Here is a 27,793-nt window from a genome sequence, read left to right as displayed (position 1 = left end):
GCAGACAATCAAAATGTAACAGATGTTATCAAGAAAACTGTACTAAAAACACGACTTGGACTCACAAAGAACCAAAAGCAGGTCAGTCTTATTGAGCAATTAATGTATCATTGACAAATATCACTTAATTTACAGCTTTAAAATGAGAGGTTTGTCACAGGTCGTGGTGTGCCACTGGACAATGATTTTCTCTGATTCATAAAAAAAACTTTCATTTTAAAATTTGGTATTGCGTGAAAAAAAGAAGTTCGTGACCCTCCTAAAAACGTGAACTCACTCTGGTCTTCCCGGCTGAACGTCATTGTCGTTCACTCATAGACCACATTCGGTCACTGAAGATGGGAAGAGAAGTTAAAAACGTCGCCGCATGGTGATGCATGTGCATCCGCCTTACGCTCTTACAGTACCTACTTTTTTTCTTAAGAAAGGGTCACTTTGAGGAAAAAGAGGTGGATGAGAAAAGACGTGTTTGAGTGAAAAAAAAAATGTTTCCTGAAGGAAAAAAAAATGTTTTCCTGGGGTTAGATGAGATCTGTTTGTTGCTTAAAAAATCCAGTGACGCGTGTTTCAGACGCGCTTATAAAGCGGACTTTGGTCTCGCTGTGTCCATAGCAGCACTGCAAGCGAACACAAGCGAGCGCATCTTCCACTCTCCACAGTTCAGCCATGGCGCCAGGTAAGGCTCAGTTTGCGCTTAGCCTGCAGAATTTAACAATACGTAATAGTAAAATATGATGCTTAATTGATGTCGTGATGTGTGTGTTCTCAGAAAAGACTTTCAACAGTATGTGAACTGAAATCCTCAAAAGAAATTCCATGAAAAACGTTTTTTTCTCAAAACTTCGCAAAAGGGCATTTTGTTTGTGCATACTGTATCTTCAGAGCAAAAATTCTGAAAGCTGAACTTTTTTGGGTGTCCCTGGATGTACAGTATTTTGTTCAATTAAATGTTTGAAATAAGCTTATGTACAGTATTCTGACAACTCCATAGCTCTGCAGGGAGAATTAGAAAATAAATCCTGTCTTCTGTCGTGGGTTTGTGCGTTATGTGGATCCGCGCAGGCAGGAACAAGGCAGAATCACCGAGGTGTGTGTATTCGTAAAACTCATGGACTGACTGCCTTGTGCACGGTTTACACTACTTTTTCCAATGCATCGTGAAAACTTAATATAGCTTTTATTACTGTAGCAACGTACTGTAAAGATATATGCCTGTTTTATTCATTGCAGAGCCACTCTATTTTGAAAAAATGAATGTCGTTTTCCTTGAACTATGCAGCCTTTTATTTATGGTCCACAGCCGAAACCTTCTTCTTTACCTGTTCCTTTCTAGTCATTATTGTGTTAGTAGAGAAGTAGCCGTCTTTTCCCGGGGGTGAATAAGTACAAAAAAGAAAGCAAGAACACATCTCCAAAATAAACAAGTCAGTATAGTTAAACGGCAGTTGCAAGATTTGTAATTAAATATGTGCATGCATACAGTATATCTGTTTACATTTTTTTGTAAATGTTTACAAAATAATTCATACATTTTAAACTAATGATGACAAATCTAAGGATAGCTTAGCACTGTAATACAGTGTTAACTCAAAATTCAGTAGAAAAACATGCAATTCCACTGCCGATAATTAAAGGTAACGAACTTTTCAAGTGGGGATATTTGCAGCTGTCCATGATATTTTAATTTTAGCATCTTATAATGATTGGGCGCACCAGTGAAAGGAAAAACAATATAGCAAGAAATATTGTTTTTAATGACACCTCCACCTCCAGTAGGTTGTTTAAAGGAACTTTTATAAGGTCATAGCTGCTCTGGGCATGTACTGTACATGTCATAGCTCAGGGTCTTGTACTGGCACTTCCTGGCTGTGATGCCTGTGGTGACTCTCAGACAGATTCTGTAGTTATGTGAGATTCAGTATTTGTGCTTGGGAGGAAAAAAATAAGTCCCTTCTTCCCATTTAAAGTATGCACTACGTATTACTTATTTAGTTTGACCTCATACAGTCTTGTGTATATATATATAATGGGTCTTACCAAATGCAAACCACAACATAAGGTGATAAGAAAGGTCCTTCATTCCATCTGGATCATGTAGTTACTAGTTACAGCTGTTTCTTGAGAGAAGCCAGAGTTTTGGCTTCAACCAAAAGTTTCACAACTTGTTCTAGACTCACAACTCTTTATGTAAAGTAATGCAGGCATATTAATTTTGTGTTGGACAATGCAGATTCCTGCACCAAGCATTTTTTAAATAAAGCAAGGGACTACAAATAAGTTCAGAAAGGCAGTCTGTATTAATATTGCATCTTGTTCATTTAGCAGAAAATCAAAAGAATATCTTTTTAGCTTAAGGTTTTTGTGAGTACTTAAGCCATTTGTAGCAAAATGCAGCTTAGCAGAACAAAGTTATTATCACAAAACATTGCAGAGACATTTTAGGAAGTGTAAGTCCAGTTGAATATCATTGTAACTCAGTCATTAAAGGTTGACAGAACATTTTAATACTGTTTACTGAAAAGTAGTAACTGAAATTGCATGAAAAAACATCTGAATGCCAGATCTCTTTTGATATACACAATGATGTAAACTTCTCGGGAAATGCCTTCAGGATTCAGAATAGTAATTCCAGAAGTGACGGAATTAAAATACCTGGAATAAAAATTTTACCCCTGTTTGTTTTGTTTGTCCTTTTAAATACCTGAAATACTTTTAAAAACTCTTTCTTTAGGGAAGAAAAATCCATTGATCCAATAAGTCAGTGTGAAAGGTTAGCTAAAAATGGGTGTTAAGTTTCATGCCTGCTTTGCAAAACATATTTTAAATGCCTAAGTGTTGATAGATCTGTTGTAGTCCTGGGCCCTTCAGGCTTTTATTAGCCCTGGAAAATGGCAGCTGCAGCACCAATTAGTCTGCTAGCTTCCCTGAAGCTGTGTGAGATGAGAGATTAGATGAGAGCCGTCTGCGCTTGGGGAAATTCATGAGTCCCCAGGAGTAAAAAATACTCTGACCGCTTAGCTTCTTGAGTAAAAGCTCTGGTATGTTGAAAACAAAACATGAAATACAGGCAGTCAGCTTGGTGAGATTTGCAATGCTGTCTCACAGCTCTAGGAACCTGAGTATAATTCTGGCCTGGGCTGTCTCTTTGCAAGGAGTTTGCAAGTTTTTTTGCCATGCTTTATGGGTTTCCTCTAGGTGCTCTGACTTCCCAAAGACATGCTGGCTGGGATACCTGGTGTCTCAGTAGTCTCCATGTGTGCGTGTGTGCGTGTTTCCTGCACTAGAAAGGTGCAGTCCCACTCTGGGAGATGGAAATCTGTCTCTTTTGGTCGTTTCTATTGGAAATGCAAAAATGTACCTGCTCCAATTAATGTATCATAATGATTGAGCACTCCTGTGTACATTTATGGCGGTTGGCCTGCTGGTACTGTACATGTGCATTGTGAAACTTTGAACAAGATCAGTGTCCCAGCTAAAACAGTGTAAAACCCTCGTGAAAATTCCAGGAAACCTGGACACAGCTGTAATATTTTTTTCAAAACATACCTGTTTTGAAGAAAAATGCCCGTGGGTTTAAATATACAGTACAGTTGTATGCAAAAGTTAGGACTCCCATGGTCAAATTGCATGTTTCACTGAATCTCTTAAGTGAAAAGAACACAATCTCTACAGGGTACAATCGTAAACATTACATATTTCTGCACAATTACCGTTTATTTGCTGAATTTAACCAAAAAAATAAAAATAAAACAGTGAATATGGCATGTGCAAATGTTTGGGCACCCTGTTAATCAGTGCTTGGTAACACCTTTGCCAGAAATGACATCTTCCAAATGTTTATTTTTGACAGCTGAGAGTCTTGCTATACTTGCTTTAGAATTCTTCCCCCCCCTCTTCCTTGTAGAACTCTTCTAGTTCAGAACTATTCTTGGGTTTTCTTGCATGCACTGCGTGTTTGAGATCTTCCCACAGATTTTCAATGATAGTCTGGGGACTGTGAAGACCTTTCCAAAAAATTGAATCTTTCATTTCTTTTCAGCTTCAGTTTCTTCACTTACTGTGGAACATCAGCTTCTAGGATTTATTGAGATTTAGTTGAATCCGTTCTTCCTTCCACCAGCACAATGTTTCATGTGCCACTGACCACTACACAACCCTGAAGCATAACACATCCACCCCATGCTTAACAGTTGGCAAGGCGTTCTTTTCTTGAAATGCTTCACCATGCAGAGCATTTTGTGTAACCAACCACTACTCCGGTGCCAGATGAACCTTTCTGCAGGCCTTTTGCAGTGATATGTGGGTTCTGCAGAGCATATCTGACCAGTTTATGAGCAGTTCTATCAGAGATTATCTCTGATTATATCAGAGAACAACTTCCAGATGTTGCCTTGACTTCAACAGTTCCCCTTAATTTCCATTTCTTAATGATGTTTCTGACAGTGGAAATTCCAAGCTGGAAGCATTTAGATATTTTTTACAGCCTTCCCTTGCTTTGTAAGAGACAATTATCTTTATTTTCAAGTCTTCAGGCAGCTGCTTAGAAGAACCCATACTTGTTGAGAGTAGACGGCATCCTGTGAGGTTAGAAGGGTCAGAGTATTTATTCCACTCTGGAATTGTCTTCAACTGGCGTAATTTAATGCCTAAAGAGTCAATCAAGTTTTGAGACCTTAAAAGAAAGTATTAATGAATCAACTGTATGGATGTCCAAACTTTTGTATATGTCACATTCACTGCTTTATTTTTTCAATCTGTTAAATTCAGTAAATAAATTGTAATTGTGCATTAAAATGTGCAGAAATATGATTGTTTGTACCCTGCAGTGGTTGTTAACATTTTTTCCCCGATTAGAGATTCTGTGAAACATGCAATTTGACCAGGGGTGCACAAACTTTTGCATACAACTGTACAGTAGACACGTCAGTAATATTAAAGTTTCTATTTTCCTCCATGTTTAAATCCCTCATGTAGGCTCCGTTCAGTTGAGGCTCACTATACCTAGGATTAAATGTCGGACTTTTTGTGACTATTGTTTGTGTCGCTGCTCCATTGTTTAGCAATGCCCTTTCTTAAATGCAGCGGGAGACAAGTTCTTTGATTCTCTTTAAATCTAAACTCAAAACTCATCTTTTTACCAGGGCCTATGTCTGATTGCCTTACATTCTATCTATATAACCTGTATGCTCTTGTTTATTTTCTCTTTTACTTTTTTTTTCTTTATCACTATGTACTTTGTCATGTTGGTTTTGGGAAGGCACTTTCTTTTGTTCTTTTGTGATACTTCTCCTTTTTGTCTAAAGAAGAAAAATCGATGAGAAGAATCTCGTATGCTATGGTCAGACACGACAACCCAGACTTACCACATAGTGCCTACATACTTGCACTGTGCGGTTCAGATTGGTAACTTATTTTATTTTGCTGCGTTCTCATTTTTTGTTCATGAGAGCATCTTGCATTTGTGCCGTACTTATTCAGAAAGGCTTTTACGGAGGTAATCTTTTTACTTTACTGAGTCATGTACAGTGTTTTGCTAAAGAATACTTCAGTTCAGTTTATTTTTATATAGCGCCTTTTACAACAAGGTTACCACAAGGCACTTAACAACAGCAATGGTCTAACCAGAATGTGAACTTGCAAACCTTCCCCATTGCAAATCCAGAGCCTTAACCACTCCTCCATACTACTGCCTGAGCCAATGGGAGCAGAGAACAAATAAAACTCCCACTGTGGGCCAAAATTACGTCCTGTGCTTTTATAGGAGAAAGCTTTTACTGTAAGCCTGGTAATGACAATCATAAGTAGGTATATTTTAGTTTTTTCCTCCTCTTAATGAATAGAGTCACTGCAATGCCAATTAATCATTTGCTAAGGCAATGCTGAGCAGGAGATGTTGTAGCTAAGCTGTGATAATATTAGAGAGCACGGAAATGAATGCATGAAAAATGTTGGTTCATAAACCCTGCAACGTCTTCCTGTGTTGTCTACATTACAGGGTTTGTAAAGACCTATTTCAAAGGCCCCGTCCATAAACCTTTTCCATTACAGCAGCGCTTTCTTCACATTGGTTTTCATTGGCAAGAAGCTCATTTGGAAACGGATTGCAATGGAAGAGAGTTCTTTCATGGCCTCATCCCTGGGTCCACCATTCAGCCCAGCTCCTGTGAGACATAGCCATGAGCCAGAGCCAGGAGTGCGTAAGCAGAGACTCCTTTCCTCCCCTGAAGCAACACCGCACCCTCTGTAGTAAATGAATTTGATGGGAAATTTATTTCTAATTATCCTTACACTTAGTGTGCTTTTCTGGAAACTCCACTCAAAGCGCTTAACAGGTAATGGGGACTCCTCTCCACCATCATCATCAATGTGTGCCAGTACACTCACCACACACCAGCTCTTAGTGGGGAGGAGAACAGAGTAATGTAGCCAGTTCAGAGATGAGGATTATTAGGAGGCCACGACTGGTAAGGGCCAATGGGAAATTTGGCCAGGACGCCGGGGTTACACCCCTACTCTTTTCAAGAAGTGCCCTGGGATTTGGATTATGGAGATTCAGGATGTCAGCTTTACATTTCATCCAAAAGACAGCACCATTTTACAGAATAGTGTCCCCGTCACTAAACAGGGGCATTAGGACCCACACAGACTGCAGGGTGAGCAACATCAGATGTGCGAAAACATACATCAACAGAATGAAATAAAGGATAGAAAATTATGGGGAGTGAACTTTTTGACATGTGAGGTAGAGGTAGATTTCAATGTGTGTTTGAGTTTTTGGTAAAAAAGAAGGCACTGTGAGGTTCAGATCGTAGGTGAGAGAGGCTGGGAGTTTAATAGTTTGATAGTGCGGGGGTAAAAACTGCCTCTGAGTCTGGTAGTCCTGACCCGAATGCCCCGGTGCTGTTTTCCAGATAGTAGAGGGTCATACACTCTGTAGCTGTAGGATGGGAGGGCAACCCCAGTGATGGACTGGGCAGTTTTCACCACCCGTTGTAGGACTTTGCGGTCAGCAATACTGCAGTTGCTATACCACACTGTGATGCTGCGTGTCAGTGTGCTTTCTGTAGTGCATCTGTAAAAGTTAGTGAGGATCTGGGGACATATCTTAGCCTTCTTCAACTGTCTTAGGAAGAACAGGCGCTGTTGCACTTTCTTGATCAGACAGGTGGCGTTGAGAGACCACGTGAGGTCCTCGTGATATGGACGCCAAGGAATTTGAAGTTACTGACCCTTTCCACTTCAGTTCCGATGATGTGGATAGGGACATGTCCATTTTGCAGTTTTGCTGATGTTGAGGGTGAGGTTTTTGTCTTCACACCACGTTGTAAGGAGATTGACCTCCTCCCTGTAGGCCCTCTCATCATTGTCTGTGATCAGACCTACAACTGTGGTGTCATCGGCAAAGTTGATGATGGAGTTGGTGTTGTGTTTGGCCTTACAGTCGTGGGTGTAGAGGGAGTAGAGTAATGGACTAAGCACACACCACTGGGGGACCCCAGTGTTCAGAGTTAGTGTGCCGGAGGTGTGGTTTCCAAGCCTGTCAGCCTGAGGTCTTCCTGTCAGAAAGTCCCGAATCCAGTTGCAGAGAGTGGTGTTGAGACCCAGTGCATTGAGGTTCTTGACTAGTTTCTCTGGAATGATAGTGTTAAAAGCTGAGCTGAAGTCGATGAATAGTAGTCTTGCGTATGTGTTATTTTTATCCAGATGGGATAGGGCAGTGTGTATGGCAATGGAGATTGCGTCATCTGTGGATCTGTTGGGCCGGTAGGCAAATTGGTACGGGTCCAGTGTGTTTGGAATGGTGTCCTTAATGTGCTTCATGATCAGCCTCTCATAGCACTTCATGATGACAGGTGTTAGTGCCACTGGTCGGAAGTCATTAAGGCATGACACTGTGGTTTTCTTCAGTATTGGGATGATGGTGGTTGTCTTGAAGCAGGTGGGGACTATGGCTTGGGCCAGAGACATGTTGAAAATATCTCTCCCCTCAACAACTGAGCTGGGGATACTCTTGTTGATTTTTACCATTAATACAAAATAGTTGTACAGGTAATAGCAAATTGAATTCTTCATTTCAGTTTTTCTCTCTGTAAATGTTGAACTTTGTTAATGGAAATTTCACAGCCTGTCTTCTTTCAGTACTGAAAAAAGATTAGGCTGATTTTTTGTAGGAATCTTTCCAACTCTTTTTTTTTCTTAGGAAGAGGGATTAAGCTGGGTCAGGTTTGGAAGAGGAGGTTATGGTTAAGTAAGGTAGAATATATAATAAATGCCAGTGCCTGTCTCATCTCATGATGACTCTGATGTTATGATAAAACTGAAATTATGATGAAATAAATTATGAAGCACTTGTGTGTGCTTAAACAAGAGTAATTTTGGCTTTTCTGCTCCATGCCGTTACAAGTGATTCTTCATTACATATTAAAGTGAATTCCAATTTCACTGCCAATTAAGACATTAACAATCAGTTATGTAGTTAGTGTTGGCTGGATTCAAGGTTTGTAATAGCCTGGAAAAGCCAAGGCAGACTACCCACTTTGGAACATACTGTATTGTAACTCGGTATTATAACCTTTTTGGTATTTTTGTATTCAAATCGACCTCTCTGGATGTATTTTGTTTTCTTTGTAAAACAGCTTTGCGTAATGTTGCTAATAAGGGATCTAGCATGGGTGTATTGCTGCACTTAGCACAAGCTGCCAGTTCCAGGCATATGTGTCATGTCAGAGTGGAGGAGTCTGAAGCATTAAAGAGCTGCTTGTGCCTCGGATGGGAGTTGGCTGTTTTCGTAAGGTTACTGTGCAAAGCAAACGCTGACATTGGAACTAACATTTGTTCTTCCAATAACACAAGCCTGGGGTGTTGGTGTTAAGAAAATGGATTAAGATATGTTTGGGTCAAATGCCAGACCTGTTTCAGAGTCTCAAGACAAGTTTAAGAAGAAAATCAGCTGTTAATGTACTTGGTTTGGGAAGTCAGACTGAAAGGAAATGGGAGACTATGAACTGGGGCAGGACCAAACTGCACAAACAGCTTAGTGTAACCCCTCAGGCGAATCTGAAGTCCCTGTCACTGTTTTGCGACTGAGTCAACAGTCATCTTGGCCCAAGTAAGGAATCTTTAATAAAAGTTTGAGACATGGTGGAGGGGGGATTTAATAACTTTAAGAATTAAATAAATCTCAAATGGCAATGAAGCTCCTAGGTCTTGCTAATGTATGTCACATAGTTTACTGTATATGGGGACTAAGTAATGAAGTGAGTTATAGTACTGTATACATTCATATTAATAGATTTCCTTTATATTATCCAATTGTTTTTTTTTAACCCAGTCTTTCTCCTTATGCAGGCTATAACAAGGTTCATATTAAGAAAACTGTGTTATAGCAGTGGTATACAGTATATTACTAATAATGGCTTGTGTTACTCAGTATTTTTTTTTACATCTGCAGATTGATGTTTCTCACTTGACTGATTACTCCTCAGGATTACTCTCCTGGGGAATTCTGTCCAAAATATTTCAAGTTTCTGTTCATGATCCTTTGAATGCCATTTATTTAATTAATAATTTTGAAATGCATTACAGTAGCAGGTCCTGTAGCCGACTACGTCTCCTAGCAATTTTAAATGAGGACTCTTCTCCCCACACAGACGCTCAGATCCCCCAGAGCAACCAGCACAAGATAGGCAAGGTTTAGCCTAACGTGCTCCTTGCAGCCATCAAAAGCTATCGCTGTACATGCACCAGAGAGATAGAGATAACTTTATTGGCCATACACAATTTCTTGCATTAGGAATTTGTCTTTTCACATACCCCAACTTGCTCTCCATGAGACACACAGACAGGGAGAGAAGCTCGGGGTCAGAGCACAGGGTCAGTCATTGTACAGTGCACCTGGAGCAGTTGGGGTTAAGGGCTTTGCTCAGAGGCCCAACGGAGTAGGATTCCTGTGCCGGCTGCAGGATACGAACCGGCAACCTTCCAGCCACATGTGCAGATCAAGAGCCACAGTGCCACGCACTGCCCCAAAACAAAATAGTATGTTGTAGCGTATTCTTGGGTTTGTGCCCTTGCGGCTCCCAGCCCAGTTTTTCCCTCATCGCATGGGCTCGAACCCGGGTCTCCGGTATCGCTCAACAGGGGTCTTGCCGATTGAGCTAAAGAAAACCTTAAACACTGCAACAACAATGCAACTACCCAGTCCAAACAACCATGAGAAAAAGGACAGAAGAAACTCCCATCGTGCACTCACTGACAGAAACACAGTTCCATACTGGATCTTTCCATCTCGTGCCAGGATGAGTATTTTTGTAATGGAATATCTCTCTGCCACACAGAAGAAAGGATGCAAACTGCTTAATACTTTGGCTAGCTAGCTTCTTCGTTCATTCTGACAGTCCCAGAGAAGTACAGTCCCCAATCCCGCCCTCTACACAGTCTCAGGAGAAGGGAGGAAGAGAAAGCACCTTCGTCCACTGGCCAAGGCTTATATGTCCTCATTCTGGCCAGATCTCCAGGACTTGAATGAAGGGCTGGGAAGGCCTGGGTGATCACAGGGGAGGGGGGTAGGCAGACATAAACAAGTGGGGGGGCTTCTTGAGGATGGCCTGTGTGCAGATAACCAGGCGTCATGGTGTCTCTCCTTCCTTTCTCCTTTCTCCCCCGGTCTCAGCTGGCTCCAAACCCCCACACCTCTAATGTTGTAATTGGGTGTCCAGACAAACAGTGTGTCACTCAGGCTGTTAGGGCTGCCGCCTGCTATACTGTCTGTGCAGGAAAAAAAGGCAGGGTGTATTTAGAAGGAGGGGGAAGCAGACACAAGAGAAAAAAAGACAAACACTGACAAAAACATTGGTCATTATATGCAGAACTTAAGTAAATATAACTTTCCAAGCCACTGCCCTACTCCCACTTCTGTGACACTCTTTCAAAAACAAGTGCACAGCCCTCTGTAAATGACAAAGCAGGGGGCAGACCTACTGCAATTAATTCATTTGCACTAATGTATCTTTTCTGGATGTCTAACGAATTCTCCGCTCCAAAAATGTCACATCTCTCTGTCAATTTCATGGTTATTATGTTTCAAAATGTTCTGTTTCACAGTTCATAATATAGTCTTAAAGTCTTTTGTTTTTTAACAAAACAAACATTTTAAAACAGCAAAAGAAATATCAACCACAAAGTTTTTAATTAGGTTTTTTGGTTTATTTGTCCTACAGCTACAATCTGGAACATTGGTATTTAATGTTGCTTCTTGATGTCAGTGACTGAATATGAGCACAGAGCACCCAGCAGAGACATTCCAATTTGGTCATTTGTCCAAAATTGACCAACTGTCAGGAAGGAGACTTCACTGGTCATATGATGGATTGGGCAATGAGGTTTTGACATGCAAATTATTTCATGGACAATTTACACCAGGAATGCACAAATGCTTAGGCTATTAAAGAGTTTTAGTAATTCTATTGCTTTTTTTCTGGCTGCTCTCAGACACTCAAATTTAAACTAAATCTTTACAGAAAACGGGAAAACAAATCTTGCGAAAGTGCTCCAAATCAACTTGTTACCCAAAGTTGAATTGGAAACAAGTCATGCAAAACTGAGTCCCCGAGTTTTACAAATCTGTTTTACAAACCCAGTAATGAAATTCAAAGAAGGCGTTTTCAGCCTATTTATAAGTGGTGAGTTAGTGGGTTTCAACTACTGGGTAGATGTACTACTGTATATAATAAAAGCTGCAAACGAGATGAGCCCACTTAGCCCATCTTGCTTGTCGGGTAGTGTAGTGACTGAAACCAAAGTTTTATCTGATTATTTTTATCTCCCCAAAGAAAATGGGAGCCTGTAAATAGGTGTTCACTTTTCTTTGACATAATGAATTCGTTTTCAGTTGTGACCCATGTCTCTGTTTTTCTGCCCAATCTGAAGAAGTATTCTGGGTTGACCGTAATATTATAATGTGGTATGGTGACCAAAACTGAGCGGAGCACCTTATTCTAAACTATAAACTTTCTAATGTAAAATCCTTCCGTTTTCTAATTACTTTATCCCCTACAGTGTCATGGGGGTGCTGGAGTCTATGCTGGCAAGCAACAGGTGCAAGGTAGAATACACCTTGGATGAGATGCCAGTCCATCACAGGCCACACACTCATGCCAGGACCAATTTTCCCAGAAGTCAATTAATGTATTAGTACAGATGCAGCCATTCAAAGTGTGCGGTACACAAACGTACCGGAGGTAATTGGCTACGGTGTCGCGCATTGTGACGCACGATGACGCGCGGTACCGTGGTACGTGATTGGTTGACCGACAGGGGCACTCGTGGTCCGTTGGTCTGTCGTAGAAAGATTTACAGTAAACGTCTTTACTGTGCCCGTTGTAGTATTGAATATTTATATTGAATTTTACCACTGAAGGGAAATCTTAGTACCTGAGCATAAAAAGAATAGGAGCATACTGCAACGCGTGTGAAGGCCATAAACGATTTTAATTTTGGAACTTAAACATACAGTATATGGCTGGTCTCGGTTCTTTAAAGAAAACATACACACCAGTATTCCATTTCTCCCTAAACATTTTAAGCATCGAAGTCTTTAACTAACGTGATACCGGAGTCAACAAGCATACTTTTAGAATTTGATTAAAAGGGAATATAATATGGAATCGCGTATCTAAAGAAATTAATAACGATATAATTATATTCATGTTGCAAAAAAACTGCAACGGACATAAAAACTCCCTTGCTTTTAACAGAGCGTTCCATAATTTCTAACTACGAAAATTATTTAAACTGCGACACTTATCATTCAACCAGAGCTCGAAATATCACAAGGATCCTCTAGAGCACAGCAAAGACTGTATTAAAAGAATCGCGTATCTAAAGAAATTAATAAGATATAATTACATTTGTGTACTGCGACAGGGCTGTGTAGGGCTGTTTCACCTCTCTCTTCATGTGACTCTATTCAAAAGCCATTTAGCAAAGAGGGGATGAGAAGAGTGACAAACTAGTATACAGTACTTTAAAACATTAATAAAATAATAATAATAAAAACAATAAGTCTTTGAACTGCTACGTTAATTGGCTTCTGTGCTGTCTAGAAGAAGATGTGATAAGGCTTTCCCTCTCTAAATCCATGTTAGCCATCTCTTAAAATGCTCAGGTTTTGTACATTTTCTCATTTATGTATTTAGTTTTCCTAACATCACCGATAACAAAAGCAAGACTGAAAGCTCTAACTAGCTCCTGGTTCGATTTTATCCCCCTTGTTAAAAAAACTGGTGTTAAAAATTGCATTTCTCCAGACGGTGGTTGTAGTTCCATTCCTTAGATTTAAAATATCTTAACAAAAGGTCTATGAATAACATTTATCATTTCCGTACTCAGATACCATTTAAGCTCCAGTGACTTACAGGTTTATTTTAAGTCGTTCAGCCCTTTAGATCTTCTGTGTCTGCTATCTCTTGCTGGAGGCATGTTATTGAGGTTTTGTTGTAAAGATCCAGATGAAATATTTAGTTGTTATTATTTTATTTACATCTGTTACCATCTTAGTAGTAGAATTTTATTCTACTACAGTATGACAGCGCATTTTTTGTTGAAATACTGGGGGAAAAAAAGTTTGCATTATTTTCTGAAATGTTCTCTTCTGTCTCTGCTGTTTTTTATTTATATGCACCTGTATCTTTTCTGCCTCTTTTTCTCTTTTTGAGCCCACTTTCCAATCTGGAGAACTTTATCCTCACTCTTTTTTTTTCTTCAATTAATCCATTTTGGCCATATTTTCCCAGTCTTTAACTTATTTGATTTAAGATAGAATATGTTGTGAGCTATTGTTTATAAATTGTAACCTTCTTCTTTTGACTTTGTATCCATCTGTTCCCTGTTTGGAAACCATGCACCTATAAACCAAATTACGTTTCTTTTGTTTTTTCCAACTATTTGTTCCACTCAAGTTCTGATCTCTGACAAACGGCTGGTGTGGAAAAATGAAATAACAAGGCAGTTGAGCTCAGAATGATGGCCTTTTTGCTAAATTTGGCTTATAACCCTTTGCCACTATGTAGAGATTGAAGATGCAATCATGCTTTGTAGTTTTCTGTGCAAGGATTAGTTTTGGTGTCTTTGGAAAAATACGCTACTCTCTGCCCGTCTCTCTCGTCTCTCTCAGCTTTGGACGTTGAGCGTTTTGACCTTCAGTATGAGTTCAACAACACGGATCACCGGACGGACCTGAATGGCGTGGACCGCCTCATTGTGAGGAGAGGCCAGCCTTTCACCATCACTCTACATCTTCGCTCCGGGACCTTCCGGCCAGGAGTGGACACCTTCAGCCTTGTTGTTGAGACAGGTACGCTTGCCTCTTTCAGGTGTGCCAAACTGTAGGATCATCTTAGCAGTGCTGCTGTCTTTCGTCACAAAAATACAACTACAGCATCTTTTCGTTAAAAAACCTTTGGGCACCTATAAAAGGAGGCTCTGAAAACTGTTAAGGTGGCTTGGAGGTAAGGAGGGAAATTATTTTTTCTAAAAAAAAATGCTATTTACTGTAAATAAACGCCACACCTTCCTTGCATTATTTTTCTCTGTGCTCTCACCAGCGTACCAACATCTTATAGGACAAACCGCTTGCTCCCACACACACAGGAAATGTGTTGTCCCAGAAAGCAATTTCCATGGTGACTGGACTGTGGAAATGTTTATAGAGGGCTGAGAAGTGAACTTGCAGGTGACCTTCCTTTGGAGTTTTACAGAAAGAAAGCAAACAGCCCTTTGCTGAACTGTAATGGTGGTAATGTGAACTGGGGTGTGTTTGAAGGTCCTGTCACTTGGAGCAATTCCCAGACGGAGCACAATGGAATTCCTGCGTCCGTGTTTCAGTTACAGCCCGCTGCAGTCACAGAGGGAAGAGCAGTCCTCTCCTTTAGCTGATTAAAAGCACAAAACTTTTTTGCAGAAGAGCGAATAGCAAACCGTTAAGCTTTTTTTAGCACAGTTCTCTTCTTTCACCATAAAAGGGAGAGTCATGGTTTCTAAGTTAGCCTGCAGGATGCCCCAACCCAGATGTTACCATTTAAACGAATGGTAGTGTCTGAAAAAACGACAAAGAAATTTTGTGCAATGCAAATTTCCAGCTAGACATTTTTTCAATTTGTGCTCATTTTTACTGCACAACTTTCTTCATGTTAAATTGAGCTATTTCCACAGTTTGCAAGGCAGGGATTGTAAAAAACACTTAATTCACACACAGTCCGTTAAAAGAATAAATACTTACTCACAGTGTGGAATTCTTACCAGCATGCCTGGACTTTGTCACTACACCCTTCACACACCGTGTCAGTGGCTTATGCTATCTCATTGTAGATCTTTCTAAAGATTAGCAAAAACTAAATTAAGCAAATAAATTAAACCATGTAAAACTCCAATTATAGATAGCGCATGTCTGAAAGTAAAAAAACATTATGTGTCCTGAGGATTTATTTGAGCAGTACAGCCAAGTTGTGAAATCAATCTGTAACAGTTACTGCTGTGCTGACGCTTGTTTGTCAGAGAACATCTGTGATCTTGGTGCATCCTCGCATTTCTTTTAAGACCTATCTAATAAAAACCTCATCACCTAAAAACTATACCCTCATGAACATAGACATTTATAGCCTTGTAAAATTAATTTTCTGAATTTAAATAATCTTTTTCTGCCACTTAAAACAATGAGATTTGATATTGTATGGCCAGAGAATACAGGCCCTATCTTCAATTTAAAGCTTCTAAACAAATCACTACGATTTCAGTTCACCATACACCAATATATTGAGATAAGCTCACTTTTTGGCCATATGCAGTTTCTTAGATTGCTAATATGCAGTATTAGAAATTTGTCTTTTCACATACCCCAACTTGCTCTCCCCGAGACACACAGACAGGGAGAGAAGCTTGGGGTCAGAGCGTTGGACCCCAGCCATTTATACAGCTCCCCTGGAGCAGTTGGGGTTAAGGGCTTTGCTCAGGGGCCCAACGGAGTAGGATTCCTCTGCCGGCCATGGGATACAAACCGGCAACCTTCCAGTCACAGGCATAGATCCTTAGCCACAGAGCACTGCTGTATTAATGTATGCATCTGAAGCAAAGTTTAATTAAACTTACATTCTGTGCCCTCATCAGTGCCCATATATATTAAGGTTTCAATTAATACAAAATTCTAGACAAATGTTCTTAAACTAAACAATTAAGCTTATTGCTTATTGTAATGCACCAGTAATTTCCATTTTTTTTATTTTAAATGAGAAGGTCCCTTATTCATTTCTGACTGCATTAAATATGGAATTTCAAATAATTGTGTTGTGGCTTTAAGATAAATATTTATTTTAGCAATTTAAATGGAGATTAAAGTGTTCTAAAGAATTGACCACACCTACTGTATGCCGTTTAGTGATCTAGGAATCTAAACTGTTTCCTTAATTCCTATAAATAAAACACTCCACTTGTGAAGTAGTGCCCATTGGTGTTTATCTTGACTTCATTCATTTGAATGGCATTCATGAGGCCTTGAGCAGCTTCCTGTGTTTGCCCAGACTGATCCAGGAGGGCAGTTCTAATGAAGCCCTTTCTCCCTTGGTTTGCAGGCCCATGTTTTTCCCAGGCCAGTGGCACCATGGCCACCTTCCCTGTAGGAGAGTCTGTTGACCGCAGCCAGTGGAGTGCCACAGCGTCCAGCTGTGCTGGAACTGAAGTCAACCTGTCCATCTGCTCTCCACCAGACGCTCCCATCGGCCTCTACTCTCTCATCCTGCAGGACAGGGACACTAGTGTCCCAGCTGGGAAGTTTGTGCTGCTCTTTAACCCCTGGTGCTCAGGTGAGCAAGGCTTGCTGACTGAACTGATCTCCCTCTGCAGCAGGATTGCAATCTGTGATCTTTGGGTCTCTCAAGACCTAGGAAAGTGCAGGTTATTCAAAGGTAAAAAGGAAAACCCATCACATTCACAAGGCCATTACACTTTCAAATAATTCAAAGGTAAAACAAAATTAATATCAAGAACTAGACTGTGCAGCTCTGCTAGACACCACCTTTTATTACATAAGAATAAAATGTGTTTTAGATGGACGCTATTTCAAATGAAAATGATTATTAGAATTCAATTCTAGATATTATTATATTAGATATTAATATTTTTTGTACAAAAGGAGTAGTTTTGAAGTTTGATGCAGACCTTCCCCACACATACACTTTGAATGACCTTTAGGCAAGAGAAACCGCAGTGGTAGACATGCTTAATGACAGCCTTCTTATCCAGTTGGCACATTTACAAGAGGAAATGCTTGTATATATCTTCTCAATTCAAACAATTAAGACAGAATGAGGCAAGCAGAGGTGAGAAAGCCACTGGGGAACTGAGATCATAATATGTTTTGAAGTATATTTTGAAACTGTACAGGTTCAGCCCAAAGCCAAAGTTGACAATTTCCTGAAAGCAGACTTTGAAGAAATGAGGCACAGTTAAAAAAGCAAAATGGGATAGGATATACAGTATATGAAAATGGTGGAAAATTGATAGCAGCAGCTTAAACAGTTTGTTACATTAACAGAACAATGAGTAAAAATTTTAGTGAGTAAATTTTAAAAGCAAAAAAAAAATTTGGTGAAGTGCTTTATATTTTTCCATTTCTTGAACCACCGTTTATTTTTAATTAAATGATTAAAAAACAACAGTTTCTGGTAAAAGAAATGGAGAACTATGAATAGAAGCACATGTAAAAATGGATCTGGTCTTAGAAAGACCAAAAGATCAATTGAAAGGTAAAAAAATGAGGTTATTTCAGCAACAGAAGCTCATCAATGATGAGATCAAATTATTCCTATTATTGTCCAGGACAATAATAGGAAACTTCTTGACTGTGAAAGGAAAATGGCTGATGTACATGATGAGTGTTTTGCTCAGGTGCAAGTAAGGAAGAAGTCAACAACATGTCTAAGGCAGTGGAGGGACAAAGATCTGTATTGGATACAGCAGTTTCATCGTAGAAGAGGCAGAAGAGTTTTGGTACTGAAACCACTCAGATGAATTAATCTCCAGGGCCTGATTGTGTTTTGCCAGTTTTGCTTAAGAAAATGAAATGCTATCCAGAAGCCTCTAACAGAACTATTCCAACGGTTGCTCAAGACAGTGCCCAAGGAGTAGAGAATTAGAGAAGTAGTATGTCCATCATTAACCAGATTGATAAAACTGAATCCAGTATCTATAGACCAACATCTGACTCTTCTGACTTCTAAGGTCAAACAATTATTAGAACTAAACCAGAGGCTCGGCTGCATGAAAATAACATCCTAGGGAATAGTCAACATGAATTTAGAAGAGGTACCGGGGAGGACAAAAAAATGGATACATCTAATGAAAAATTATTTGTCAATTAGTTACAATACATGTTTCACATTCATTTCAGTAGGAATTACCAGTATGTTTCTGCTATAAAAGATGTCTTAAAATCAACACATGTAATGTAATACTGTAAGTAAATTTCGAAAGCAACAGGAGAGATGTAACATATTTTAATAGAGATCAAGTAGTTGGTGCCTGAATTGCAAGTGTGTCACTCATAGAGGGAAAACAGCATCGGGAAAGAACAGTGGTCGCAAGTTGAAGCTCACAGGCAGGGATTGATGGACACTTAACAGGATTGTTAAAATCCACAAAATCAGCCTCCCAAATGATCACAGGACAGCCTATACCTCTGTGACCCAGTCTCAAGATACCCTGTATGTCATGAGATTCATGTCATGAGATTGGTAGGACTGCTATTCGGAAACCACTTGTAACCAAGGCAAATGCACAGCATCACATAATCTGGTGTAATGAGCACAAAACACAGACTTTTGAGCAGTGGAAGAAAGTAATGTGATCTGATGAGTCATCTTTTACTCTTTTTCCCAAGTCTGCTTGGGTTTATATTTAGGGAACGCAAAAGGAAATATTTGACTCGCACTCCCTGTTCCCAGCTGTCAAAAATGGTAGTGGATCTGCTATCTTGTTATATGCCATCTCATGAGAGTCCATGACTCGTATTATTCCTCTGCATGATAGAATTAATGTCAAGGAATGCAAAGCCATTTTAGGTGACCTGTAGTGTAAACATTTCCAATGTTCCAAGGCGATAGTTCCCACATAATACTACTAAATGGATCAAGAGTGGTTTCAAGTCCAACATCTTCCATGGCCTATCCAGTCACCAGATCTAAACATCATTGAACCTTTATGGACAGTTGTGGAACACTGAGTGCAGAGATTTTCAGCTTCTTCATCTAAACAAAGAACTGGAGGGTGTCCTTCTTGAAGAATGGTCTAATATCCCAGTAGAAACAGTTCAAAACCTGTATAACAGTATTCCAAAAAGGACTAGGCAAATCTCAATCCTTCTGAAAATCTAAATACGATGCATTTTTTAAGAACTCTTTAACAAGTTGTTTAGGCAGGACCTACAGGAGGAGGACAAAATAATGGAAACACCAAGCAATATATGAGTATTTCTTAATAAGGAGTTTGCTTACACTTACATCATGTAGGAAATGTGGGGAAGTAATTAAAAAGACACAATTCTAGGCTATCTACTGTAGTTAAAAGCAGATAATTTAAGATTGAAGTTCCCAGTCCTGATCCTGGTGGGCCAGTATGCAGGTTTTCTAGTTCTGTTTAAAACCAAAGCAACCAAATTATGGGGAGAAGCTGTTAAACTGACCCATGTAAGCCAGTAACGGGCTGATTCAGGTTGTAACATGTCCAGCTTGACTGAAAGCCTGTAGATGCACCAGCCCTCCAGGACCAGGATTGGATCCACATGTTAAATTAATCTTAAATCTCAAATTGATTGGCTCCATGACTCCATGACATATGACTACCTTCATATGTGCTAATAGTAGTCTTGCAAATACACAGTTACAGATGTGTTATACTAACACGCACAAAAGGATTTGTTGTAGACAACAAAGGAAAGGAAGGTTGTATTTTTTACAGACATTAAAGGCCTGTAAAGGTTAAAAGTGGAATTAACAATGAAAAAACATCAAAAGGACAAAAAGTAATTTAATCTTCCGCTTGTGTTATAAGCAGTTTCCACAGCACATTTTGGGCCCCAACTGCAGGATTATGCCCTGACCCTAAAATTCTGAAGACCTGGCAAATTGAATATTTTAGAAATCAAAATGTTAACATGATTTCTTGTAAAGATTCTATATAGTAATTGTTTGCATGAATGTTATCTGTTTTTCACAGAGGATACTGTGTATATGGCTGATGAAAAGAAACTGGAGGAGTATGTTTTGGCCCAGGATGGTCTTATTTTCCGGGGCAATTACAAATTCCCCGTTCCAACCCCTTGGAACTTCGGACAGGTAACATGATAGCTAAAATAATTACAATGTCATAAATATGGGCTCAGTACACCCTCTCCATGTGTAAAATAACCAAGTAATAGATAAAACGCACATTAGATCAAAATTCCAACTAAACTGTTTAAAATTAATTACAAGTATTAAATTAACAATACTTGTTATGCTATCCTGTAACGAGGTGGAATTTCTGCTAAATTGGGATCTAGTGAAGTCCCAGTGAGTAAAATGTAAAAGGCAATAAAATAAACCCTGAAAATCTGAAAATGCTGTGAAGTCGTAATTATAATGGTGGTGTTCAGGTGTGGGGCAGGGTGAGCATCCTTTGGAAGTGATCTTAAATCAAGGTACTGACTACGTGGGGTTTAAAAATCCCATGTCAGTGTTTTAAGAGTCGGCCTGTTAGCCTGAGGAACTGCTAACAGGTGTAGGGTGAAAGTACTTTGGCTAATTCACCTATTTAAGGGGGGGTCAGCCAGTTGCTATAACCAGAGTACCTTGTTGACTCTGTCTGTGCTCACTCTTGTCAGTTCGAACCCGGGATCCTGGATGCCTGCCTGCGCATTCTGGACATGAATCCCAAATTCTTCAGGAATCCAGAGCAGGACTGCTCAGGGAGGAGGAACCCTGTGTACGTCACACGGGTTGTGAGTGCAATGGTGAGCAGTACCTTATGACCATGCTTGTGACTCCTACTCACCCACCTCATGCCTTCCTGCTTCGAACCATGAACTCATGGGCACACTCTCTGCACTGTGCTGCACTCTTTTTCTGCAGTGGGCCCATCACGGTCCTCAATTTCCTCCCGTTCTCTTTAAGACTTGGTTTTCAATAGCTGGGATAAAACAATCCATAACATAATCATGGCTTAAACACATTCCATCAGATATCTGTTTGTTAAAATGAGTGAAATCTGTGTTCCCAGTATATTGATGGGAGTGCATTTATTGGACCAATCTAAATGATACAGGAGGTAGCAGAGATCTTGCAAAGTTTTGTCCTTAATGCCATCATCTAACATTCTGTTGAGGTCTGTTAGCGGTGGAATGAAAGTCATTCACGTTGAAAGAAACTAAACCTTCATGTATACTCTGTAGCCAGAGTAGAGGTACTACACTTCAGTCAGTTTAAATCCCAGAGTATAAATTGAATTTTCTGTAGATATTAAACTGAGTGAGCTTTCTCAATTCTAGATCAACTGCAATGATGATAAGGGGGTCCTGTATGGCAGATGGGACAACAGTTACTCGGACGGAGTGAATCCCAGCAGCTGGAATGGCAGTGTGGAGATTCTCCGCAATTGGGACTCCATGTCCTGCCAGCCTGTGAGATACGGACAGTGCTGGGTGTTTGCTGCTGTGGCCTGTACGGGTAAGCATCTTCATGGCTTTACTGCACTGGATACCCTGGGGAAGATCCTGGCCATTCATCACAACCAGCACAAGTGTTAAGATAAGATCACTGTATTTGCCAATTTGCAATTGCTCTCCACGAGATACACAGACAGGGATTAAGATAAGATCACTTTATTGGCCATATACAATTTTTTCGCATTAGGAATTTGTCTTTTCACATACCCCAACTTGCTCTTCCTGAGACACACAGACAGGGAGAGAAGTTTGGGGTCAGATCGCAGGGTCAGCCATTTATACAGCACCCCTGGAGCAGTTGGGGTTAAAGGCCTTGCTCAGGGGCCCAATGGAGTAGGTTTCCTCTGCCAGCCACGGGATATGAACTAACAACCTTCCAGCCACAGTCGCGGATCCTTAGCTACAGAGCTACCGCACCACCCTAGGAGCAACTAGTGCTTGATTAGCCTTAAAGTAGTACTGACGTTTCCTAACATCATGCTGTAAATAAATGAACAAGTGCAAGTATTTTACATACATTATATATATAAAATGGCTGGCGCAGCAGTTAGCATTGTTGTCTCGCAGACCAGGAGCCCCAAGTTCAGTTCCCAGGGTACTGTGTGGAGTTAGTACGTTCCCCCCATGTTTGCATGTGTTTCCTCTGGGTGCTCCAGTTTCTTACCACTGCCCAAAGACATACAGTACTATGATGAATAGCTTCTGGGAATATTGGCCCTGGTGCAAGTGTGTGCATGTGCCTGTCTGCCCTGCAATGGACTGAAATCCAGTCCCGTTGCTTGCTGGGATAGGCTCCGGCTCCCCTGCGACCCCATGCTGGATGAAGCTGAAATGGATGGATGCAGAGAAAGAAATTTGACCCAAAATGCTAATCTGGAACATTGGGGGGTACAAAATATGACACAATAGAGATATTTACCATCATTATTTTGAAGTATACTATATTATTCCAAATGATGTAATATTAAAAGCTAAAAGATTTTTTGCTGCATGTACTATGTATTGCTGTATTTATTACATTGAAGTTAAATAATGAAGCAACATCATCTGAATTTTGGAACTGTTTGGCAGTTCTTCGAGCTCTGGGAATCCCAACTCGCGTCGTCACCAACTACATGTCTGCTCACGACACCAATAGCAACCTCGTCATTGAGCGCTACTTCGATGAAAATGGGAGTCCGCTCAAGAAAACCCGAGACATGATCTGGTAAGGAGGTTGATGAGTTACGCAGAATTGCAGAATCAAACTGGACTCTGAAATTGTCTTATCTGCACTGGATCTCCACAAACACCATAGGAACATAGTTTATGTACAGTACATTTAAGAACATTCAAGCTAAAAATATGCCAAACAGTATTGTTACAGTTTCAGTAGGTATTGTTCTATTCTTTTCACAGCCAAACTGGCAAAAATATTGAATATGAAATAATTGAATATGTTTACTTCAAATGTCTGTCATTCCTGAAGGACAACATGTAGACAGATTGTAAAACAAAATGGCTTTTCTTGTACACGGGAGGTCCTCTTAGGCTTGTGTGTCATTGCAGGAACTTTCACTGCTGGGTAGAGAGCTGGATCAAGCGCCCAGATCTAAGTCCAGACTTCAGTGAGTGGCAAGCTAGTGACCCGACACCCCAGGAGAAGAGTGAAGGTACTGATGACGATGAAGTCTGTTTTATATAACACTTTCCAAAAGCACATTTCACAAAATCAATTACAATGTGGATATCGAAGATGCTTTTTGGGATCAAGTTTTCATGCTAGACATTAAAGCTTTTTAAGGAATGAGAGCCTGATTAATTTTGGGATGGTGTTAAGAACAGAAGAATGACCACTGTTCTGATCGGTTGTCTGGAGGGTTCTGTTCATCCAGTGTGAGTTGTGGCTCTGTGCATAGATGAATGACACTGACACACAGCAAACTAGATCATCAGATTTAAGTCATGAAAGGGTAAGCAGATACTGGGGAACCAAGCCATTTTTTTCACCTGTGCATGTACCAGCTTGATTTTCTCTGTACAGAATCCATGATGTATGCAGTTCCTGCTGAGTACTTGAAGTTAGTTAGACATGTTTGTCAAGACTGGAACCTGCTGAATATAAAGTTTATTTTTGATTCAGAGGAATTTTAAGACCTGCTCAGAGTTGTCCTGGGACTGCTGGGTTATTCTTTCACCCTCTTTCTGTCCACAGGTGTTTACTGCTGTGGGCCTGTCCCCGTAAAAGCTATCAAGGAAGGAGAGCTCACCTTCAAGTATGATGCACCCTTTGTATTTGCTGAGGTCAATGCCGATGTGGTCAGCTTCATAAAGCGTAAAGATGGCACTGAGGACAAGATCAGAGGCACTGTCACAGTGGGCCAGTCCATCAGTACCAAGAGTGTGGGCAGTGACGACCGGGAAGACATCACCCATCTCTACAAGTACCCTGAGGGTAGGTGGCCCAAAGACTGCTTTCAGCCTTCACAAATGGCTCTCAGTCAGTGACTCTCAGCCTCCTTGCAGCTCTGCACATATAAAGCAAGCCACTGTGCTCCATTTGATGGTCAGTAGATAATTGATTCTTATCTCATCCTGTTATGAGAATCCAAGATGTACACTACAATGGGATAGGATTTTTTGGGGACAAAATGTTTTTTAAAAAGATTATTACGACCAGAGTTCCATTATGTATGAGCACTGCTCTAATGGAGATGAAGTAAATGTATACATAAGAGACCAACTAAACCCTTGCTGTCTACCTTTTTTTCTATCATATGGCTGTGTCTGGTGCTTGTTACAGTGGTCATGTGGCTGTGAGGCTCGAATTGCTCCATCCTGCACTCCATTTGGCTTCACATCAGTGCTGGGAAAGCAGTTGCCCCTGGGTCACGTGTAGCCCTCAGAGACACATTTGGTGCTGCCAAAAATGTTTGGCAAAGGTTTCAAAAACTTTGCAGCCATCAAACGTTATTTGCACAAATTAAGCACAGTGTATGTTTGTTTTTGGTATGTCTTGTTAAATGTTTTTATTAGGGGAACCTTGAGCTGGGAATGTGCTGAGATTTTGGCAGCGGATGCTATGGTGTCTGTGTGTGAAAGCGGTGTCTGTTATAGCTATAGGCATAGCCTTTGGTCTTGAACCATGTTTATTAAACCTCCTCCCACATACAATTAATTACAGCTATAGCTCTAAAGTTTTAACAAACTGCCACGTGCCTGACTATTCTTCCTGCTTGAAACAAGAGCCAGAGTTCTTGCCTACCTCCTGTCTAAGAATCAGACACACAGAGTTGGTCTGTTTTGGGCGTTGCAGGCTCAGAGGAGGAGAGGCGGACCTTCAGGAAGGCCAACCACCAGAACAAGCTGCTGCAGCCTCCCCCCGAGCCGGGCCTGCACCTCAAGATCAAGACGTCGAAGGACATGAAGAAGGGCTGTGACTTTGACGTGTTCGCTGTCATCTCCAACAACACCCCCATGGCCAAGCTGTGCCGCCTCATGTTCTGCGCCAGGGCTGCCTTCTACAACAGCACCACAGGCAAGGAGTGTGGCATGAAAGATCTGCTCAACGTGCAGCTCTCGCCCAGTGAAGGTGAGGAATCGGCTGGCAGATTTCCACACAGGCTCACTGGCTTGCTGTTCTCTGTAGAAAAATAAGCTTCTTCTCAAACCATGTTGCTCAGAGGATCACACTGAATGTAAATAAGTGACGCCCTACTTGTGTAGCCCTCAGGATGAAGCCTTTTGGGTGTGTGTGTCCTCAGATCAATTCCCTTCCACTCTGAGAACTCCTACAAAAAACTTTGTTTTAGGGGGGAAAATACCATTTGCATTTAATCTAACAAAAATAAGACAAGGGAGTACATTGCATTTAAATGCGTTTTATGTCTCCATACTTGATTTCGTTGGCTGTGACATTCGAGTTTTTATAGCGCCAATCAATTGGAAAAGCTAAAATTGCTTAAAGGTAAAAGTCCGCAGATCTGTATATTCTGCCATTTTTCCTAAATAACAGGAGTGCAGTGAATCTCCTGTTGGAATTCTGTATTTTTTTCTCAGCCAAGCTCCAAATGGAGTCATGAACCTTGTGTTTGAGCAAAACTACAACTGAGGAGAAATGAGCAGTATTAGTAATTGAGTGAAACTACCTTTCTTGAATTGCTGCCTGGAAAGCAAATCTCTAGTATGTTCCACCTACAGAACCAGGACTTTCATTTTCTAAGAGGTTAGTTTTCATTGTTTTTAAATAAAGCATACCCCCTTTAAAGCAAAAATAGTTTGTTTTGTCAGTCCTTTTTGTTCATTTTGTGTACATAGTAACGTACAGTTTTTTGTTGAAAGTGCTTGTTTTCAACAAAAAGGAGGTTTTCTCTCATGTATTTTTCCATTGTGTAGGTATAAGCTGTGTCAAAGGAATGAAAGTCTTTGCTTTCACCTATTATAAGTTTTAGTCCTCATTTTGGGAACATCTTCAAATGCCACATCTGCTCCAGAATGGAGGAGGATAGAAAATAGAATTCTGGAAGGAGTATATATATTTGTTTTATTTTAATGCTTTGTATTTCATTACTCATGCCTTCTTCCTCAAGCAATGTCAATGTGTTGTGCTTTTAGAGAAGACCGTTCCTTTAAGGCTGAATTACACAAAGTATGGGGAGGTCCTCACCCCAGACAGCCTCATCAAGGTCGTGGCTCTGCTCATGGACTACCACACCAAAGACGCCATCCTGGCCATGCGAGACATCGTCCTGGAGGACCCAAAGATCAAAATCAAGGTAAAGCCCAGCCCCCATGCCAAACCTGTCAAACCTGTATGTTTGTGTGACCTAGCAGAGCTCCCAGCATGGAATCTGCTGATTGAACTCCCCTGCAGATTGACTATGAGGAATTCAATACAATGACTGTAAACCACGCACACATTACGCAGTCTGAACGAACTGAATACCTAATGTAAAAATTAAAAAGAATTGCACTGAGAATATCAACTTCTTGTGTACACAAAGGGTGGGTGGTATGTCGAACAAACTGCCCGGCCAAGTTATTAGAGATGGTTCTCTGGGATCTTTAAAAAGCTGGGGGGGGGGTTGAGAATCCTGGATCGATAAGGTGGTAACCATTTCGCCCAAGGGGGTTGTTTTTCTTTCATCCGTCACCTTTCTCATTTCCATATGGGGGATGTTTCAGAAGGTGAGGATGCGTCTTTGACTGTATATATTCCCTTTTGGGAATATAAAGGTTAGAAAGGGAAAGCGTGTCTGAGGTGGAGGCTCGGTAGGTGAGGATGTCTGGCCTCCGATCTCCAAGCCGTGTGCCCCTTCCTAGATCCTGGGGGAGCCCAAGCAGAACCGCAAGCTGGCCGCTGAGATCATTCTGCAGAACCCGCTGGCGGAGCCCCTGGAGAACTGCACCTTCTGCCTGGAGGGAGCCAACCTCACCGGCGGGAGGACCATCAGGGAGACGTAAGTCCGCCACACACAGGGAGGCACAAGGCTTCACTTTCCTAACCTGTGACCCTTGGAAGAGACAGTGGCGTACGAAGCTGGAAGCCCTGGAAAGGCTGGTATTTCACGGCATAGTAGTGTGATAGGTGTTGTGGTGAAATAGTTTAAAGCCCAGGGAAACGCCGTAAAATCTCAGAAATCAGCATGAGAGGAAGCGGGCTCAGCTTTCCAAATGGCATTTATATGGAAGGTGTGCTGGGAATCCACTATAAAAGTCCTTGGCTGCTGCTCTGGGGGAGGAGGAAGAGGTTTTATCTGGTCATCCGCTTTGTCTTTCCACCTTACAAGGTGCAAGCAGACAAATTTAAAATAGACCTAGAAGACTGGGAGGATACTGGTCCTCAAAGTGCAGATACTGACACAGACTCGCTGGCGTCACTTGCTCTGTGCTCTTCTGGAGTTCTGGACTCTCTGATGTTAATATCAGATTTGCAAGGCTGAGAGCCACAGAAATTGTTCCATGGCACTTTACACGCATTTAAGAAGACCGTATTGGCAGGAAATAAGGTCATTATTAACCACCAAAGGATTAGCGTCCTCGCCAAGAGTTTTTGCAATGTGGAAC

The 27,793-nt window shown here is 40.8% G+C and overlaps 1 protein-coding gene across 1 annotated transcript in view; it reads left to right on the top strand.

Annotated features, from left to right (window-relative positions):
* The first annotated feature begins 360 nt into the window (after positions 1 to 360).
* Positions 361 to 27,793, top strand: part of tgm2b (transglutaminase 2b) — a 29,936-nt gene continuing 2,503 nt past the window's right edge. Inside the window, exons 1-12 of the mRNA XM_088607857.1 lie at positions 361 to 676; positions 14,174 to 14,353; positions 16,623 to 16,853; positions 20,263 to 20,381; positions 20,909 to 21,037; positions 21,572 to 21,749; positions 22,820 to 22,955; positions 23,297 to 23,400; positions 23,943 to 24,182; positions 25,044 to 25,319; positions 26,342 to 26,502; positions 27,050 to 27,186. Of these exons, the coding sequence (XP_088463983.1) occupies positions 667 to 676; positions 14,174 to 14,353; positions 16,623 to 16,853; positions 20,263 to 20,381; positions 20,909 to 21,037; positions 21,572 to 21,749; positions 22,820 to 22,955; positions 23,297 to 23,400; positions 23,943 to 24,182; positions 25,044 to 25,319; positions 26,342 to 26,502; positions 27,050 to 27,186 (1,901 nt within the window). The 5' untranslated portion in view covers positions 361 to 666. The remainder of the gene's footprint in view (positions 677 to 14,173; positions 14,354 to 16,622; positions 16,854 to 20,262; positions 20,382 to 20,908; positions 21,038 to 21,571; positions 21,750 to 22,819; positions 22,956 to 23,296; positions 23,401 to 23,942; positions 24,183 to 25,043; positions 25,320 to 26,341; positions 26,503 to 27,049; positions 27,187 to 27,793) is intronic.

Source organism: Lepisosteus platostomus, chromosome 15 (genome assembly GCF_059453375.1).
Source record: "Lepisosteus platostomus isolate fLepPlt1 chromosome 15, fLepPlt1.hap1, whole genome shotgun sequence".
Lineage (NCBI taxonomy): Eukaryota > Metazoa > Chordata > Actinopteri > Semionotiformes > Lepisosteidae > Lepisosteus > Lepisosteus platostomus.
Note: the sequence above shows the minus strand (reverse complement) of the source record. Positions and strands in the feature narration are given on the sequence as shown.